Source organism: Scyliorhinus canicula, chromosome 12 (assembly GCF_902713615.1).
Source record: "Scyliorhinus canicula chromosome 12, sScyCan1.1, whole genome shotgun sequence".
NCBI classification, from domain to species: Eukaryota; Metazoa; Chordata; class Chondrichthyes; order Carcharhiniformes; family Scyliorhinidae; genus Scyliorhinus; species Scyliorhinus canicula.
This window is the reverse complement of record NC_052157.1, coordinates 100,859,177-100,875,784: the sequence shown is the minus strand read 5'-3', so window position 1 is coordinate 100,875,784 and position 16,608 is coordinate 100,859,177. Positions and strand designations below refer to the sequence as shown.

The 16,608-nt window shown below is 49.3% G+C and overlaps 1 protein-coding gene across 2 annotated transcripts in view; it reads right to left on the bottom strand.

Moving 5' to 3' along the window:
- Positions 1 to 16,608, bottom strand: part of ncf1 (neutrophil cytosolic factor 1) — a 162,423-nt gene that overhangs the window by 93,900 nt on the left and 51,915 nt on the right. For both annotated transcript variants that reach the window (XM_038813725.1, XM_038813726.1), the window contains one exon: positions 8,013 to 8,088. In XM_038813725.1, the coding sequence (XP_038669653.1) occupies positions 8,013 to 8,088 (76 nt within the window). The remainder of the gene's footprint in view (positions 1 to 8,012; positions 8,089 to 16,608) is intronic.

Sequence of the window (16,608 nt, the reverse complement as noted above, 5' to 3'; positions counted from 1 at the left end):
GCGTAATGCCCAAGCTTTCCACACTGTAGACATCACCTTCCTTTGCCTGGACATTGCCGCTTTAAATGGGCGGAGCCACAATTTGGACACGTCATGACCCGGACGTCAGCGCGTTCCGTGCCCCATCGCATATGCGCAGTGCGGTTGGCCAATGTTTGCACATGCATATCGGGGGCTTTGGCCTCGTCGTCCACCCGGTCGTGGCGCGCATGCGTAGGGACCGGGAAAAAGCGTGTGAAACGGCCACTCTCCTCGATGCTCAGGCCTTGCATTTTTGCGATGGCCTGCACCCTTTCTGCCTCATGGGAGGCTAGTTTTGCATTTTCTGCCGCCCTGATGCGGGAGTAACGATTCCTGGCATGTTCATGGACAACGCATGTTTAGATGGCGACAGAGAGGGTCCACTGTTTGATTTTGAGGAGTTGCTCCAGCAGGGAGTCGGACTGGACCCCGAAAATGATCTGATCCTGGATCATGGAATCAGCCGTCGAGTCATAATTACATGACTGCACCAGGATGCGGAGGTGGGTCAAGAAGGTCTGAAAAGGTTCATCCTCACCCTGAAGCCTCTGTTGGAAGATGTACCGTTCAAAGCTCTCATTCACCTCAATCTCGCAGTGGTTGTCAAATTTCAGCAGAACCGTCTTGAACTTCGTCTTGTCTTCGACATCGGCAAATGTGAGCGTGTTATAAGAACATAAGAACATAAGAACTAGGAGCAGGAGTAGGCCATCTGGCCCCTCGAGCCTGCTCCGCCATTCAATGAGATCATGGCTGATCTTTTGTGGACTCAGCTCCACTTTCCGGCCCGAACACCATAACCCTTAATCCCTTTATTCTTCAAAAAACTATCTATCTTTACCTTAAAAACATTTAATGAAGGAGCCTCAACTGCTTCACTGGGCAAGGAATTCCATAGGTTCACAACCCTTTGGGTGAAGAAGTTCCTCCTAAACTCAGTTCTAAATCTACTTCCCCTTATTTTGAGGCTATGCCCCCTAGTTCTGCTGTCACCCGCCAGTGGAAACAACCTGCCCGCATCTATCCTATCTATTCCCTTCATAATTTTAAATGTTTCTATAAGATCCCCCCTCATCCTTCTAAATTCCAACGAGTACAGTCCCAGTCTACTCAACCTCTCCTCATAATCCAACCCCTTCAGCTCTGGGATTAACCTAGTGAATCTCCTCTGCACACCCTCCAGCGCCAGTACGTCCTTTCTCAAGTAAGGAGACCAAAACTGAACACAATACTCCAGGTGTGGCCGCACTAACACCTTATACAATTGCAACATAACCTCCCTAGTCTTAAACTCCATCCCTCTAGCAATGAAGGACAAAATTCCATTTGCCTTCTTAATCACCTGTTGCACTTGTAAACCAACCTTCTGTGACTCATGCACTAGCACACCCAAGTCTCTCTGAACAGCGGCATGCTTTAATATTTTATTGTTTAAATAATAATCCCGTTTGCTGTTATTCCTACCAAAATGGATAACCTCACATTTGTCAACATTGTATTCCATCTGCCAGACCCGAGCCCATTCACTTAACCTATCCAAATCCCTCTGCAGACTTCCAGTATCCTCTGCACTTTTCGCTTTACCACTCATCTTAGTGTCATCTGCAAACTTGGACACATTGCCCTTGGTCCCCAACTCCAAATCATCAATGTAAATTGTGAACAATTGTGGGCCCAACACGGATCCCTGAGGGACACCACTAGCTACTGATTGCCAACCAGAGAAACACCCATTTATCCCAACTCTTTGCTTTCTATTAATTAACCAATCCTCTATCCATGCTACTACTTTACCCTTAATGCCATGCATCTTTATCTTATGCAGCAACCTTTTGTGTGGCACCTTGTCAAAGGCTTTCTGGAAATCCAGATATACCACATCCATCGGCTCCCCGTTATCTACTGCACTGGTAATGTCCTCAAAAAATTCCACTAAATTAGTTAGGCACGACCTGCCTTTTACGAACCCATGCTGCGTCTGCCCAATGGGACAATTTCTATCCAGATGCCTCGCAATTTCTTCCTTGATGATAGATTCCAGCATCTTCCCTATTACCGAAGTTAAACTCACTGGCCTATAATTTCCTGCTTTCTGCCTACCTCCTTTTTTAAACAGTGGCGTCACGTTTGCTAATTTCCAATCCACCGGGACCACCCCAGAGTCTAGTGAATTTCGGTAAATTATCACTAGTGCATCTGCAATTTCCCTAGCCATCTCTTTTAGCACTCTGGGATGCATTCCATCAGGGCCAGGAGACTTGTCTACCTTTAGCCCCATTACCTTGCCCATCACTCCCTCCTCAGTGATAACAATCGTCTCAAGGTCCTCACCTGTCATAGCCTCATTTCTATCAGTCACTGGCATGTTATTTGTGTCTTCCACTGTGAAGACCGACCCAAAAAACCTGTTCAGTTCCTCAGCCATTTCCTCATTTCCCATTATTAAAACTCCCTTCTCATCCTCTAAAGGACCAATATTTACCTTAGCCACTCTTTTTTGTCTTATGTATTTGTAAAAACTTTTACTGTTTTTTTTTATATTCTGAGCAAGTTTACTCTCATACTCTATCTTACTCTTCTTTATAGCTTTTTTAGTAGCTTTCTGTTGCCCCCTAAAGATTTCCCAGTCCTCTAATCTCCCAGCAATCTTTGCCACTTTATATGCTTTTTCCTTCAATTTGATACTCTCCCTTATTTCCTTAGATATCCACGGTCGATTTTCCCTCTTTCTTCCGTCCTTCCTTTTTGTTGGTATAAACCTTTGCTGAGCACTGTGAAAAATCGCTTGGAAGGTTCTCCACTGTTCCTCAACTGTTCCACCATAAAGTCTTAGCTCCCAGTCTACCTTAGCTAGTTCTTCTCTCATCCCCTTGTAATCTCCTTTGTTTAAACACAAAACACTAGTATTTGATTTTACTTTCTCACCCTCCATCTGTATTTTAAATTCCACCATATTGTGATCGCTCCTTCCGAGAGGATCCCTAACTATGAGATCATGAATCAATCCTGTCTCATTACACAGGACAAGATCTAGGACCGCTTGTTCCCTTGTACGTTCCATTACATACTGTTCTAGGAAACTATCGCGGATACATTCTATAAACTCCTCCTCACGGTTGCCTTGACCGACCTGGTTAAACCAATCGACATGTAGATTAAAATCCCCCATGATAACTGCTGTACCATTTCTACATGCATCAGTTATCTCTTTGTTTATTGCCTGCCCCACCATCTCGTTACTATTTGGTGGCCGATAGACTACTCCTATCAGTGACTTTTTCGCCTTACTATTCCTGATTTCCACCCAAATGGATTCAACCTTATCCTCCATAGCACCGATGTCATCCCTTACTATTGCCCGGATGTCATCCTTAAATAACAGAGCAACACCACCTCCCTTACCATCCACTCTGTCCTTCCGAATAGTTTGATACCCTCGGATATTTAACTCCCAGTTATAGATGTGGATGGCGTGGTCCCCCGCAGTCGACAGGAACAGCGCAATATTCCAGGCAGCCAATGCTGCCTTGAGATCGGAGGCCTCGATATACAGGAGGAACTTCTGTATGAAGACTTTCCAGTTGGCGCCGAAGTTGCCGGAGATCCGGAGTTGCGGAGGAGGTTGGATCTTTTCCATGCTGCTGGATGGCTGCGCGCTGGTCGTTGCAAATTCACTCGAGGTAGGTTCATTAGAGTTAATAGCTCTCTGGTACCATGATGTGTTATCTGTGTTGGTCTAACATCGACTGCAACTGGATGCAGTAAAATGAGAAACAGGCTTCCGACACAGGAGATGGTCCTGTGTTGTTTTGTTGAATCTGTTGATTGCTGTACATAATCTGCTGTGGGTTGACAGTCTGTTAACCTAATTGATAACCTCCTACTGGCTTGACCAGACTAGCTCTCTACCACATGGTGATGATGTTCATTGGCCTGTGCACTGCGACTATCTCCCTAGTCGTATCCTGTGAAAGAGCAAGAGCCTTAATGCCCTGTGGGTTTTATAGTGGTGGTGTCCTGTCTGGTAATTGGTTGTTCTGTGTCATGTGTGTTCATTGGATATCCTGTGTGTCAGTCACTGCCTGTCTGCATCTCATGATATACATGAGTGGATATTATGACAGCGGTGACCTTTCACGGCCGTTTTTTTGCTGATCTTCGACATTCCTTCCCCCTGTGCTGTCTCCCGACTTTTGCTGCCTCCGTTGCCCTTAGGACCGGGCGTTACCCCCCCGACAATGCGGTTCTCGAACGGGAGCCCTCCAACGCGCGGCTGCCTCACGCCCGCTGTCACCGGAAGTCCGAGGTGCCGAGTACCTGACGTTATACGTGAGTCCATTTGCTGGTGGTTCAGTGATGGAGCTGTGGTACATTGAGCAGTGTGTGAAGTCGGTGATTCAGTAGATAGCAGATGGCATGTGAAGATACATTCTCTTGTGTAATCATTGAACGTTTTCCAGTGCTGCAGCCAGGTCTTTGGAACCTACCCTGGGTACATTCACCTCATTCCTTTTCAGGGTTTATCTCATGGCTCCTCTCAATGGGGGATCCTCTCCACCTTTTCATTTCCTCCAATGTTCCGTCAGAAAACCTCATTGTATTCATCTCTGCCCTCACAGCGCTGAGAACCCTGGTTCGATCCCAGCTCTGGGTCACTGGGCGCGATTCTCCGCTGCCCACGACGGGTTGGAGAATAGCGGGAGGGCCATCACGACAATTTTCATGGCCTCCCGATATTTCCCCCGTCCTCCGGCCGTCCCCGACACGAATCGCTGCTCGCCGTTTTTTACGGTGAACAGCGATTCTCCGCAGGCCGATGGGCCGAATACCACGGAGTTTACGGCCGTTTTCACGGCCGCGATCACACCTGCTTTCAGCATTCGTGAAAACGGCCGCAAAGTGCCCGTCCCGGACAACCATGGCACCGGCGGCCGTGCCAAGGGAGGCATGGGCCTGTGATCGGTGGGCAGCGGGTCCGATACCCGCGCCCTATTTGTTCTTCCGCCGCCCCGCAGGATCAGTCCGCGGGGCGGCTGAGGGGCATGACGGCCCGCGCATGCGCGGGTTTGACGTGTCTGCGTGATGACGTCATCATGCGCATCAGCCGGCGTGACGCTTGGCGCGCGGACTTAGCGACGGTCACTAAGCCCGCGATGCCGTGCTTCACGGGGCCCCGCTGCTAGCCCCGCCCGGGGGGGAGAATCGGGTCCCGGGAGTGGGCGCGGAGGCTGCCGTGAAACACGGCCAGTTTCACGGCAGCCTTTACGACTCGCCGCATTTGCGGAGAATCGCGGCCAATGTTCCTGTGGAGTTTGCATAATTTCCTCATGTCTGCGTGGGTTTCACCCCCACAACCCAAAAAGATGTGCAGGGTAGATGGATTGGACACTCTAAATTGCCCCTTAATTGGAAAAATATAATTGGGTACGCTAAATTGATTAAAAAGAAGCAATAAAAAAATATTTGGTCTCTGCCTCGGTCTTAGAACTCTGCACCGACGTCATCAGCCATGAGCTCAGCGGGTGCCCTTAGTCCCCCAAGAGCCAACCCATCATCTTGGGATGGTCCTCATAGACAGCAGGGATCTCGGAGTGCTCCAGGATGTAGCTGCATGCTCCCAGGGTAGCGGGCCACATGATTCTGAGGCAGTGGGCGCCCACAATCTGAACATTCAGGGGCTCCTAATGTGGCTGGAGGTGAGTGTGCAGAGCAAGGTTTGCCAGCACAACTGGCTCGCTGGATGGCACTCTGAGAGAAGACAGACAGTCATGGTATGGAAGTTGAGGGGATGGAAGCCCTGATCGATTGTCGGAGTCTCTCTTTCTCCAATTCCTTACAGATATAACAATGTTTGCTGGAATCGATCCCGTGGCAGCAGCTCTCGCGTTGCTTTTGGCAGCTGAAGCAGCAGATTCTGTAGAAGGCAGTAGCGACAACGCAGGCTGGAGGCGGCGTACCCTGTGCAGGGGGCCGCTGCGCACCCTGAAGACCCAGCCATCCATCAGACTGAGGAGGGACGCAGGAGGGAGGCCAGCGACGGCCCAAAGTGTACAGGGGTCGTTGATCATTCAATGAGATGGTGGACACCATGTGATGCAGAAGACTGCGTCTTAGCAGGGAGATAGCCACACCCTCGCGGACATGGTACCCCATGGAGTAGAACCCCTTCCTGTTAAAATAGGGCACTCCTTAAAAGCCCGGGTGCTCGCAGGGTGCCATCGCTCGTGCTCTGGACCTGGGGCATTCTGGCTATGCCAGGAAATCCTGCAGCCCAAGCATCTTGGAGGGCCATAGCTCGAGAGTGATATAGTCTGATGCCCGGGCATACAGAGCAGCCATCATCTCCCGGGTGCACCTGTGGGCTGAAGATTGAGATATGCCACACAGGTCCCCCTCAAGCTATGAAATGCCAGCAACATTAGGGAGCCCGTGCTCAGCTTCCCTCCATTCATCCACACACTTACCCTTTGGTCACAAGAAGATTCTGAGTGGTGAAGCCCTGTTCTTTAGTGTTTGATTATTGGTTGCTGCGTCTATGGTGCTGATGCTCCTGGAGTTGAGGCAGACTGTTCAGGTTTGAAAGCTCACTGGACATGCAATGCACTAATTGTTCTCTGAGGCATGGCACTTTGAGCAGGCACTTGAGAGTTGAGAATATTTTGTTTATTAAACTGTAACAAAGAATTGAAAATCAACTACGTAGCATTCCACATATCACACTAACCATTAAACAACAAGGAAATATCACTGTTCCATATTGCTACCAATAAAAAGCTATATCAGCTCATTTTCACAAAAAAAAGAAACACACAGTATCATCCCTCACAGATTCCTCAATAGAAACGGAGAATAAGCTTGAGAATGCGTTATCATATCCAGAACTTTGTTGTAGACATGGTCTGTCCATCAATATGTGACTTGCGCCTCATTTGAGTGCCATTCTCTGTCCAGGAGCCATAGCTGTGCCGGCCCTCCCACACGGCCCAATCTCACTGGAACCAAATCCTGGCATCCACATATTCCACTGCCGCTCAGGGTGCAGTTGAAAATCCTTGACTTCCAGTGTGCTTAACCCACGGCAACGTACCAGTTACATGCAACACTCACCACACCAGCAACAAAAATATCAGAAATCTGCAAAAGCATTTCATCAACAGCGTCATCAGGTGTCCCATTTGGAACAATCTCAGCACCAGGTCCCAGAGCGTCTTCTTGCCTTAAACCGGATTTGCCTTTTCGACTCATACGTTTCCCTGAGCTCAGTGTTCCAGGACCAGGTATCTATCTTTCCGGCTACAGACATGGAAGGAAACAGCAACAGCCCCAATTCACTGCCATGTACAACGCAGTTCCTGAATCACACCTATTGTCTCTAATTATCTACTCCCGAGAAATCATAACCAAATTAGGCCTCTCCTTGTAAACATAAGCATGGATTGAAATTTTACAACATCTTAATGCCACCTGCTGTATCCACAGTGTCTGCTGGTCTTTTAAACCATGAATTTAAAAAATATTATGGCAACAGAGATTTACACACCCTATCCCAGACATTTAAAGCCTTTACTGCACCAGACATACATAATACAATATATATAAAAATATACATTCATCACACCTCCCTTTAAGAGGCCTAGGCCAATTGAGTGTTGTGCTAGCCACATACTTCTAGGCCCCATGCTCAGTCAGTAGTGTGTTCCACACTGGCTTCCCTCAATAGCAACAGGCACAGGGATAGTGAAACCTGGCGGATCAAATTCTACTCGCTGGGTTTTGTGAAACAAAATCATCAAGTTGTATCCACGTAAACTGCTATCATGTGGAGAGGCAAATCAACGACAGCTTCTCTATTTTATGATATAAAGACAATCTAGGATGTCACACAGGGAGGCATCATTCCAAAAAATCTTCTCCTTGCCCCCGACCCTTAAATTGAGAAAGAAAATGGAGCAATCTTTCTCACAATGAGCTGCACATTTGTAACGGCCTACCTGGCAAATGTGGGAGAGTTCTGCTTTTGGGATCGATTTCTCCAGCTTCAATAGGAAACATTTCCTTCAGCATTTTCTGAAAAGGGAAACACAAACGAAAAATAAAAAATTGTTAAATAAAAACATCAACTTGCCTTTAACAGAACAAGTTCCCAAAATGCCCCTCAGAGAGTGTAATGTAAGAACATGCCAAGAAAGGGTGCTTGGGGGGGAGGGGGAAGAGAGTGTGGGGGGGGGGGGGGAAAGAATGGGGGTGGAGAGTGGGAGAAGTGGGGGGGAGAGTGGGGGAGGGGTGGAGAGTGACGAGTGGGGTGGGGGAGAGTGGGGGGAGTGTGAGGGGGGAAGAGTGGCGAGTGGGGGAGGGGGAGAGTGAGGGGGAGAGTAGCGAGATGAGGGAGTGGGGCAAGGGAGTGATTGGGGAGGGACAGAGTAATAACAGGCGAGTGGGAAGGAGAGGGGGAAAGTGGCGGTGAGGAGAAAGTCGAGGGGGTGTATGGGAAAGTGTGAGGGAGGGGGGAGAGAGGGGGGAGTGTGGGGGAGGGAGAAGTCCTCCCTCACGGTAGGCTGTTGCAGAAAATAAGGAAGTATGGAATTGAAGGTGATTTAGCGGTTTGGATCAGTAATTGGCTAGCTGAAAGAAGACAGAGGGTGGTGGTTGATGGCAAATGTTCATCCTGGAGTTCAGTTACTAGTGGTGTACCGCAAGGATCTGTTTTGGGGCCACTGCTGTTTGTCATTTTTATAAATGACCTGGAAGAGGGTGTAGAAGGATGGGTTAGTAAATTTGCAGATGACACGAAGGTCGGTGGAGTTGTGGATAGTGCTGAAGGATGTTATAGGATACAGAGGGACATAGATAAGCTGCAGAGCTGGGCTGAGAGGTGGCAGATGGAGTTTAATGCGGAAAAGTGTGAGGTGGTTCACTTTGGAAGGAGTAACAGGAATGCAGAGTACTGGGCTAATGGCAAGATTCTTGGTAGTGTAGATGAACAGAGAGATCTCGGCATCCAGGTACATAAATCCCTGAAAGTTGCCACCCAGGTTAATAGGGCTGTTAAGAAAGCATATGGTGTGCTAGCCTTTATAAGCAGGGGGATTGAGTTTCGGAACCACAAGGTCATGCTGCAGCTGTACATAACTCTGGTGCGGCCGCACCTGGAGTACTGCGTGCAGTTCTGGTCACCACATTATAGGAAGGATGTGGAAGCTTTGGAAAGGGTTCAGAGGAGATTTACTAGGATGTTGCCTGGTATGGAGGGAAGGTCTTACGAGGAAAGGCTCAGGGAATTGAGGTTGTTTTCGTTAGAGAGGAGAAGGCTGAGAGGTGACTTAATAGAGACATATAAGATAGTCAGAGGGTTAGATAGGGTGGACAGTGAGAGTCTTTTTCCTCAGATGGTGATGACCAACACGAGGGGACATAGCTTTAAATTGAGGCCTAGTAGATATAGGACAGATATCAGAGGCAGTTTCTTTACTCAGAGAGTAGTAGGGGTGTGGAACGCCCTGCCTGCAACAGTAGTAGACTCGCCAACTTTAAGGGCATTTAAGTGGTCACTGGATAGACATATGGATGAAAATGGAATAGTGTAGGTCAGATAGGCTTTAGATGGTTTCACAGGTCGGCGCAACATCGAGGGCCAAAGGGCCCGTACTGCGCTGTAGTGTTCTATGTTCTATGTTCTAAGTGGAGGGAGTGTGGGGGAGGGGGTGTGTAGGGGCGTGTCTGCGGAGGGAAGAGAATAGGGGGAGCGTGGGGGAGGGGGAGAGTGGAGGAGGGGGAGTGGGGGGGAGACTAGAGGGGGAGAGTGGGGTAAGGAGGAGAGTGGAAGGTGGGAGTGTGGAGGATGGGGAAGTGAGGAGCGGGGAGAGTGGGGGAGGGGGAGCGGGGAGAGTGGGGGAGGGGGAAGTGGGGAGAGTGGGGGAAAATGGAAAGAGTGGGGCAGCAGGGAAGGGGGACTCTAGTATGGCAGGGGGTGGGAACCAGAACACTCACTTAGAAGGTGTAAAAACTGAAGGGTAAATAGAGAACAAAAATAAGAGAACAACATCACCCTGTCTGCTCAAACGCAATGGTCTGAAGTGTATTTGTTTCAAAGCCAGAAGTATAGCGGGTAAGGCAGATGAACTTGAGCACTTATTAGTACTTGAAAATACGATGTGGCTATCACAGAAACATGGGTAAAGGAAGGGCAGGATTGGCAGCAGAATATTGGAAGATGTAGATTCTTCAGGAGTGACAGAGGGAGATGTAAAAGGGGTGGGGGAGTTGTATTATTGGTTAAGGAGAATATTATAGCCGTACTGTGGGAGATCACCTGAGAGGGCTCACAGAATGAGGCATTCTGGGTGGAGCTCAGGAAGGGGGCAATCACAATGTTGGGTGTTTATTACAGCCCCCCCCCCCACTCCCAACTGCCAGCGAGAGATAGAGGAGCAGATGAGTAGAGAGATTTTGGATAGGTGCAAAAGTAACAGGGTTGCTGTGGTAGGGGATTTTAATTTCCCCTATATTGACTGGGACTCACTTAATGCTGGGGGTTTGGATGAACATAGAACATACAGTGAAGGAGGCCATTCGGCCCATCGAATCTGCACCGACCCACTTAAGCCCTCACTTCCACCTTATCCCCGTAACCCCTCCCAACCGTTTTTGGTCACGAAGGGCAATTTATCATGGCCAATCGACCTAATCTGCACGTCTTTAGACTGTGGAGGAAACCGGAGCACCCAGAGGAAACCCACGCAGACACGGGAAGAACGTGCAGACTGCGCACAGACAGTGACCCAGTGGGGAATCAAACCTGGGGCCCTGGCGCTGTGAAGCCACAGTGCTAATCACTTGTGCTACCATGCTGCCCAATCTTTACACAACATTAGATAAAACGTACAGCACAAAAACTGACCATTCAGCCCAACTGGGGCAGAGTTTGCAAGCTGCATCCAGGAAGCCTGCTTGATGCAATATATAGATAGACCAACTGGGGAAGGGGCAGTACTGGATCTGGTCTTGGGGAATCAGCCTGGACAGGTGGTTGAAGTTTCAGTAGGGGAACATTTTGGGAGTAGTGACCACAATTCCGTACGTTTTAGGGGACTTTTGAACAGGGATGAAGGTAACTCTCGGGTTAAGGTGGTAAACTGGGGAAAGGCAAATTACGATAACATTTTTTCAAAAAATAGTTTTTATTCTCCTCCTTTTTCACACTTTCTCCCAAATTTACAGCCAACAATAAACAATAATCAGTAAGAATGTAATGTCAATCCCCATATCAATAACAACGATCCCATCCTCCCACCCATAAACAAATGACAAAAAGGAATCAGGAATCACCCATAGTCGCCATTAACACACACAGTCCTTCTCCCCCCCCCCAACCCTCCCAGCCCCCAACCCCGCCAATGCACGATGTGATCCAATTCTCGAAAGTGCATAATGAATAACACCCATGAATTGTAGAACCCCTCCATCCTTCCCCTCAGTTCAAATTTGAACTTTTCAAGCGTCAAGAATTCCAGCAGGTCCCCCCACCACGCCAGGGCACAGGATGGAGAGGTTGATCTCTGCCTTAATAGGATCCGCCTTCGGGCGATCAACGAGGCGAAGGCGACAGCATCTGCATCCGCACCCATTTCCAACGCCAGCTGGTCCGACACCCCGAATATGGCCTCCCGAGTGCCTGGGTCCAGTTTCACGTGCATCACTTTAGAGATTACCCTAAAAGCCTCCTTCCAGTAATCCTCCAGCTTTGGACAGGACCAAAACATATGAACGTGATTTGCGGGGCCCCCCAGCAATGTTCACACATATCTTCTACCCCCTCACAGAGCCGGCTCATCCTCGCCCTTGTGAGGTGTGCTCTGTATACCACCTTCAGCTGTATCAGCCCCAACCTCGCACACGAGGTGGCGGCATTCACTCTCCGGAGCACCTCACACCAGAACCCCTCCTCCATACCCTGTCACAACTTTTCCTCCCTCCCACTTTGCCTTGATCCCTTCTAGCGACACCTTTGCTTCTCCAAAATAACCCCGTAAACCGCCGATAATACCCCATTCTCCAGTCCCCCTGTCGTCAGCACCTCCTCCAGCAATGTGGAAGCCGGCTCTACTGGGAAGCTCCTTTCTGGCAAAATCTCAAACCTGCATGTATCTAAATAATTTCCCCCTGCTCCAGCCCGTATTTCGCTCCCAGCTCCTTCAATGACCCCAATAAATAAATCTTTTAGTGTCCGAATTCCTTTCTCCTCCCATCTCTGAAAATTTCCATCCCACTTCCCTGGCTCAAATCTGTGGTTCCCCCGAATCGGCATTTCCCTTGACCCTGCCCCCAACCCGAAGTGCTGGTGAAACTGCCTCCAAATTCTCAACAAAGCTATTACTACCGGACTCCCTGAGTATCTCCCCGGGGCCGTCTGGGGCGGTGCTGTTGCTAGCACCTTCAATCCCGACCCCCGACCCAAACTCTCCTCAATTCTGACCCAACCCCTCTGACCCAGCTCTGTACCTTTTCCACATTCGCCAGCCAGTAATAACACATGAGGTTCGGAAGACCCAAAACCCTTGCCTGCCTTCCTCTCTGTTGTAATTCTGGCCACCTTTCCTCCCCATAGGAACGAGGTAATCATCCCTTCAAACTCTCTAAAAAAAGCATGAAAATCGGCAGGCATTGAAAAAGGAATTGCGGCAGCACATTCATATTAACCGCCTGTACCCGACCCGCCAATGACAGAGGGAGACCATCCCACCTTGCCAGATCAGCTTTCACCTTCCCCACTAAACTAGAAATGTTGTACCTATGGAGCCCCCCCCCCCCCCCCCCCCCCCCCCCGCCCACAATCTCAAGCAACCTGCATCCCCAGGCATCTAAAGTGAAACCCTGCCTTACAGAATGGCCCCTGACCCCACCCCTGGCCGAGACACCACAAAATATTGACTCTTGTCTAGATTTAGTTTGTACCCTGAGAAAGACCCAAACACCCGAAGCAGCTCCAGTATTCCCCCTATTGACACACTTGGTTCCGACACGTATAATAACAAGTCATTGGCATATAAGGACAGCTGATGCTCTATCCCCCCACTATCCCTTTCCATACCCCCCCGAACTTCTTAATGCGATGGCCAATGGCTCAATCGTGAGTGCAAACAGCAGGGGGGGGACATAGGATATCCCTGCCTTGTCCCACGGTGGAGAGGAAAGTATTCTGAGCTGATGTTGTTTGTGCAGACACTCGCCCTTGGCTCCTTATATAATATCTTTACCCAGTTCACAAATCTGGGTCCAATTCCAAACCGCTCCAGCACTGCTATCAAGTACCCGGTCAAACACTTTCTCAGCGTCCAATGCCACAACCACCTCTATTTCCTTCCCCTCCACTGACACCGTAACCACGTTCAATACTCTCCTAATGTTCGAAAAGAGCTGCCTCCCTCTCACAAACCCAGTCTGATCATCACCTATCACCTTCGGGAGGCACTTCTCCAGCCTACCTGCCAATACCTTCGCCAATATCTTTGGGTCCACATTTAAAAGAGATGTGGGCCTATACGACCAACATTGTTGGATCCTTATCTTTCTTAAGTAACAGTGAAATCGATGCCTGCCCCAAAGTTTGTGGTAACACCCCCTTCTCTATCGCCTCCTCAAACATCCCCACCATCAGGGATGGCAGCTTATCCTTGAATTTTTTTTAATATTCCACCGGAAATCCATCCGGCCCCGCCACCTTCCCCGACTGTATCCTCCCAATCGCATCTTTTATCTCCTGCTCCACTATCGCTCCTTCTAATGTAGCCCTGACCCCCTCCCCTAACCTCGGGTATTCCAACCCATCTAGAAATTCCTGCATCTCCCGGCCTCCCCCAGGTGGCTCTGACCTGTACAACCTCTCATAGAGTTCCTTAAAGACCTTGTTAATCTGATCTGCAGCTACCACCAACTTCCCTGACCTGTCCCGCACCTGGACAATTTCCCTTGCCGCAGCCTTCCTATGGAGCTGACCCACCTTCTCTCCATGCTCGTAAACTGCCCCCTTGCTCGCCTCAATTGGCACACCGCCTTCTTGGTAGATAGTCGGTCAAAGCTTGCCTGGAGTTCCTTCCTCTTTTCCAACTGCGCTGGGTCCCTATCTTCTGGATACCTCCTGTCTACCTCCAGCATTTAATCTATTACCCTATGACGTTCCAAACTCTCCTCTTTGTCTAGCCTAGCCTTGAGCGAGATCACCTTAGCCCTCACCACCGCCTTTAAAGCCTCCCAGACAACCTTTGACACCTCACACGTGCAGTTAAAACCTACATATTTCTCGATTACTTTTTCAATTGTCACAGAACCCTCGGTCCCCCATGTTAAGTAATGGGTTAAGAGACATTCCAATTAGTTGTCTCATTTATGTTAAGTATCCAATAATTGACACTGATATGTAAAGAGGCTGACAGGCTTTGTGTCAGGTGATGTGAAGTTAGAGTTTTGTGCAGAGTCTGTAGAAGTGTAATAAAGGTGTTTGTGGAAAAGGAGTAGGACCTTTGACTCTATACAACAGCATCTAAATGTCTAACACCCCAACAGTCCCACATCTAACTTCCACCCTGGTCTCTGTACCATCCCGTTCTCCAGTACCATATCCACCCAATGCGGAGCATGATCTGATGTTGCAATTACCGAGTACCATGACCCTTTAACCCCAGCCAGCAACGCCTTCCCCACTATGAAAAAGTCGATCCGCGAGTACATCTTATGGACTCCCGAGAAAAACGAGTACTCCCGTTCCCTCGGCTGGAGAAACCTCCAAGGATCCACCACTCCCATTTCCACCATTAGCCCAGCCAACGCCTTCGCCTCCCCTGATGGGGCCAGTGAGCACGGCCGTGACTTGTCCAATTTTGGCTCCTGCACCAACATCCAGTCCCCCCCAACTATCAGTTTGTGTGTGTCCAGGTCGGGAATGGCCCCAGACACCTTCTTCGCGAATCCCACATTGTCCCAATTGGGACCGTATACACTTATCAGCACCACTAATCTCCCCTCCAGCGCCCCTGTCACAATCACATATCTACCCCCTCTGATCTGCAACCACCTCTCCATCTGGAAGCGTACCCTTTTGCTGACCATTACCGCTACCCCGCGAGCCCTTCCATCAAATCCAGACTGGAACACCTGGCTAACCCAGTCCTTTTTATGTCTCACCTGGTCCTTCACCCTCAAGTGCGTCTCCTACAGCATTGCTACATCGGTTTTCAAACTTTTAAGATGCGCAAGCGCTCTTGACCTCTTGCCCGGACCTCCTAACCCTCTCACGTTCCACGTGACTATCCTAACTGGGGGTCTCTCACCACCCGCCCCTTCTTATCCATCATCATCATATCACTGGGCCCTGCCCCATAAGCCGTCCCTTTCCATGATTAACATCGAACCCTCTTCCCCCTCCCAGAAACCCCCCTGCACTTCCCCTCAAAAAATAACACCCAGTATCGATCCTCCCCCCACCTCGCTCACCTCGCTCACCTCAAGTCCTGGTAGATCCAGCACCACTGCACCTCACGCTTGTTCTTCACCCGGTTTAACACCTACTCCTTCATGTGGTATTTAAGGAAGCAGATAATTACTGCTCTCGTGGCTTATTTACTTTGGGTTTCGGCCGATGAGCTCGGCCCAGTTCATACCGGGAGGGGTCTTCACCCTCCCCCATCAACTCTGCCAGTCTCTTAGCAAAGTACTCAGTTGGCCTTGAGCCCTCTGCCCCTTCAGGCCCCATAATTCTCAGATTTTGTCGCCTCGAGCGGATCTCCAAGTACTCGAGCTTTGCTCAGAGTCCTCTGTTGACCTCCACCATCCTCTATCGTTCGTCTCCCATCGAAGTGATCTGGTCGCTGTGCTGTGACATGGCCTCCTCTACTACCTTCATCTTTGTTCTCTCACCTCGGCCGATGTCTTTGCCACATCCACCCTCACCGGGGCGATTGCCTCCTCCACCAATGATCTCAGTGCGACCACCATCTCCTTCCTCAACGCCTCCATGTGCCTCACAAACTGCTTCTCTAGCTCCACAGCCATCACCTTGGTCATCCTTTCCACTGTAAGTAGTGCGGCCCCACCATGCGGTCCGACATCCACCATCTTGTCAGCGCTTTTACTGGTTCTCTCATTCGACGGCGAACCCGGGTTTCATCCCTTCTTCACAGCTGTTTTTTGCATCCCTTGACCAATTAATATTTTTATCCTCCTTTCTTCAATCACGAGATAAATATTTTAAAAAAAGTAAAAAAAAAAATTTAAATTTAAAAATAAAAAATAAAAAAATAAATGAAAAAAAATTAATAATTAAAAAAAACTTTAAAAAATAAAAAATAAAAAAATTCAAAAATCAAAATTCAAAACATCTCGTCTCCTGGGACTGGATTTCAAACATCCCAAACATGCATTTTCAGCGGGGGGCCACCCGGTGTGTGCTGCTCCCCCTCTATATTCGTGCTGGATTCAGGCATCGCCTCAGGCCACACTCTTCCCCCGCCGCTTGCTTCGGGCTTGATGCCCCTGTTCCTCCGGTCACCAGGGTCCCCACTGGCCCGACCCGGCACCCATCCCTCAGGCCCCAAC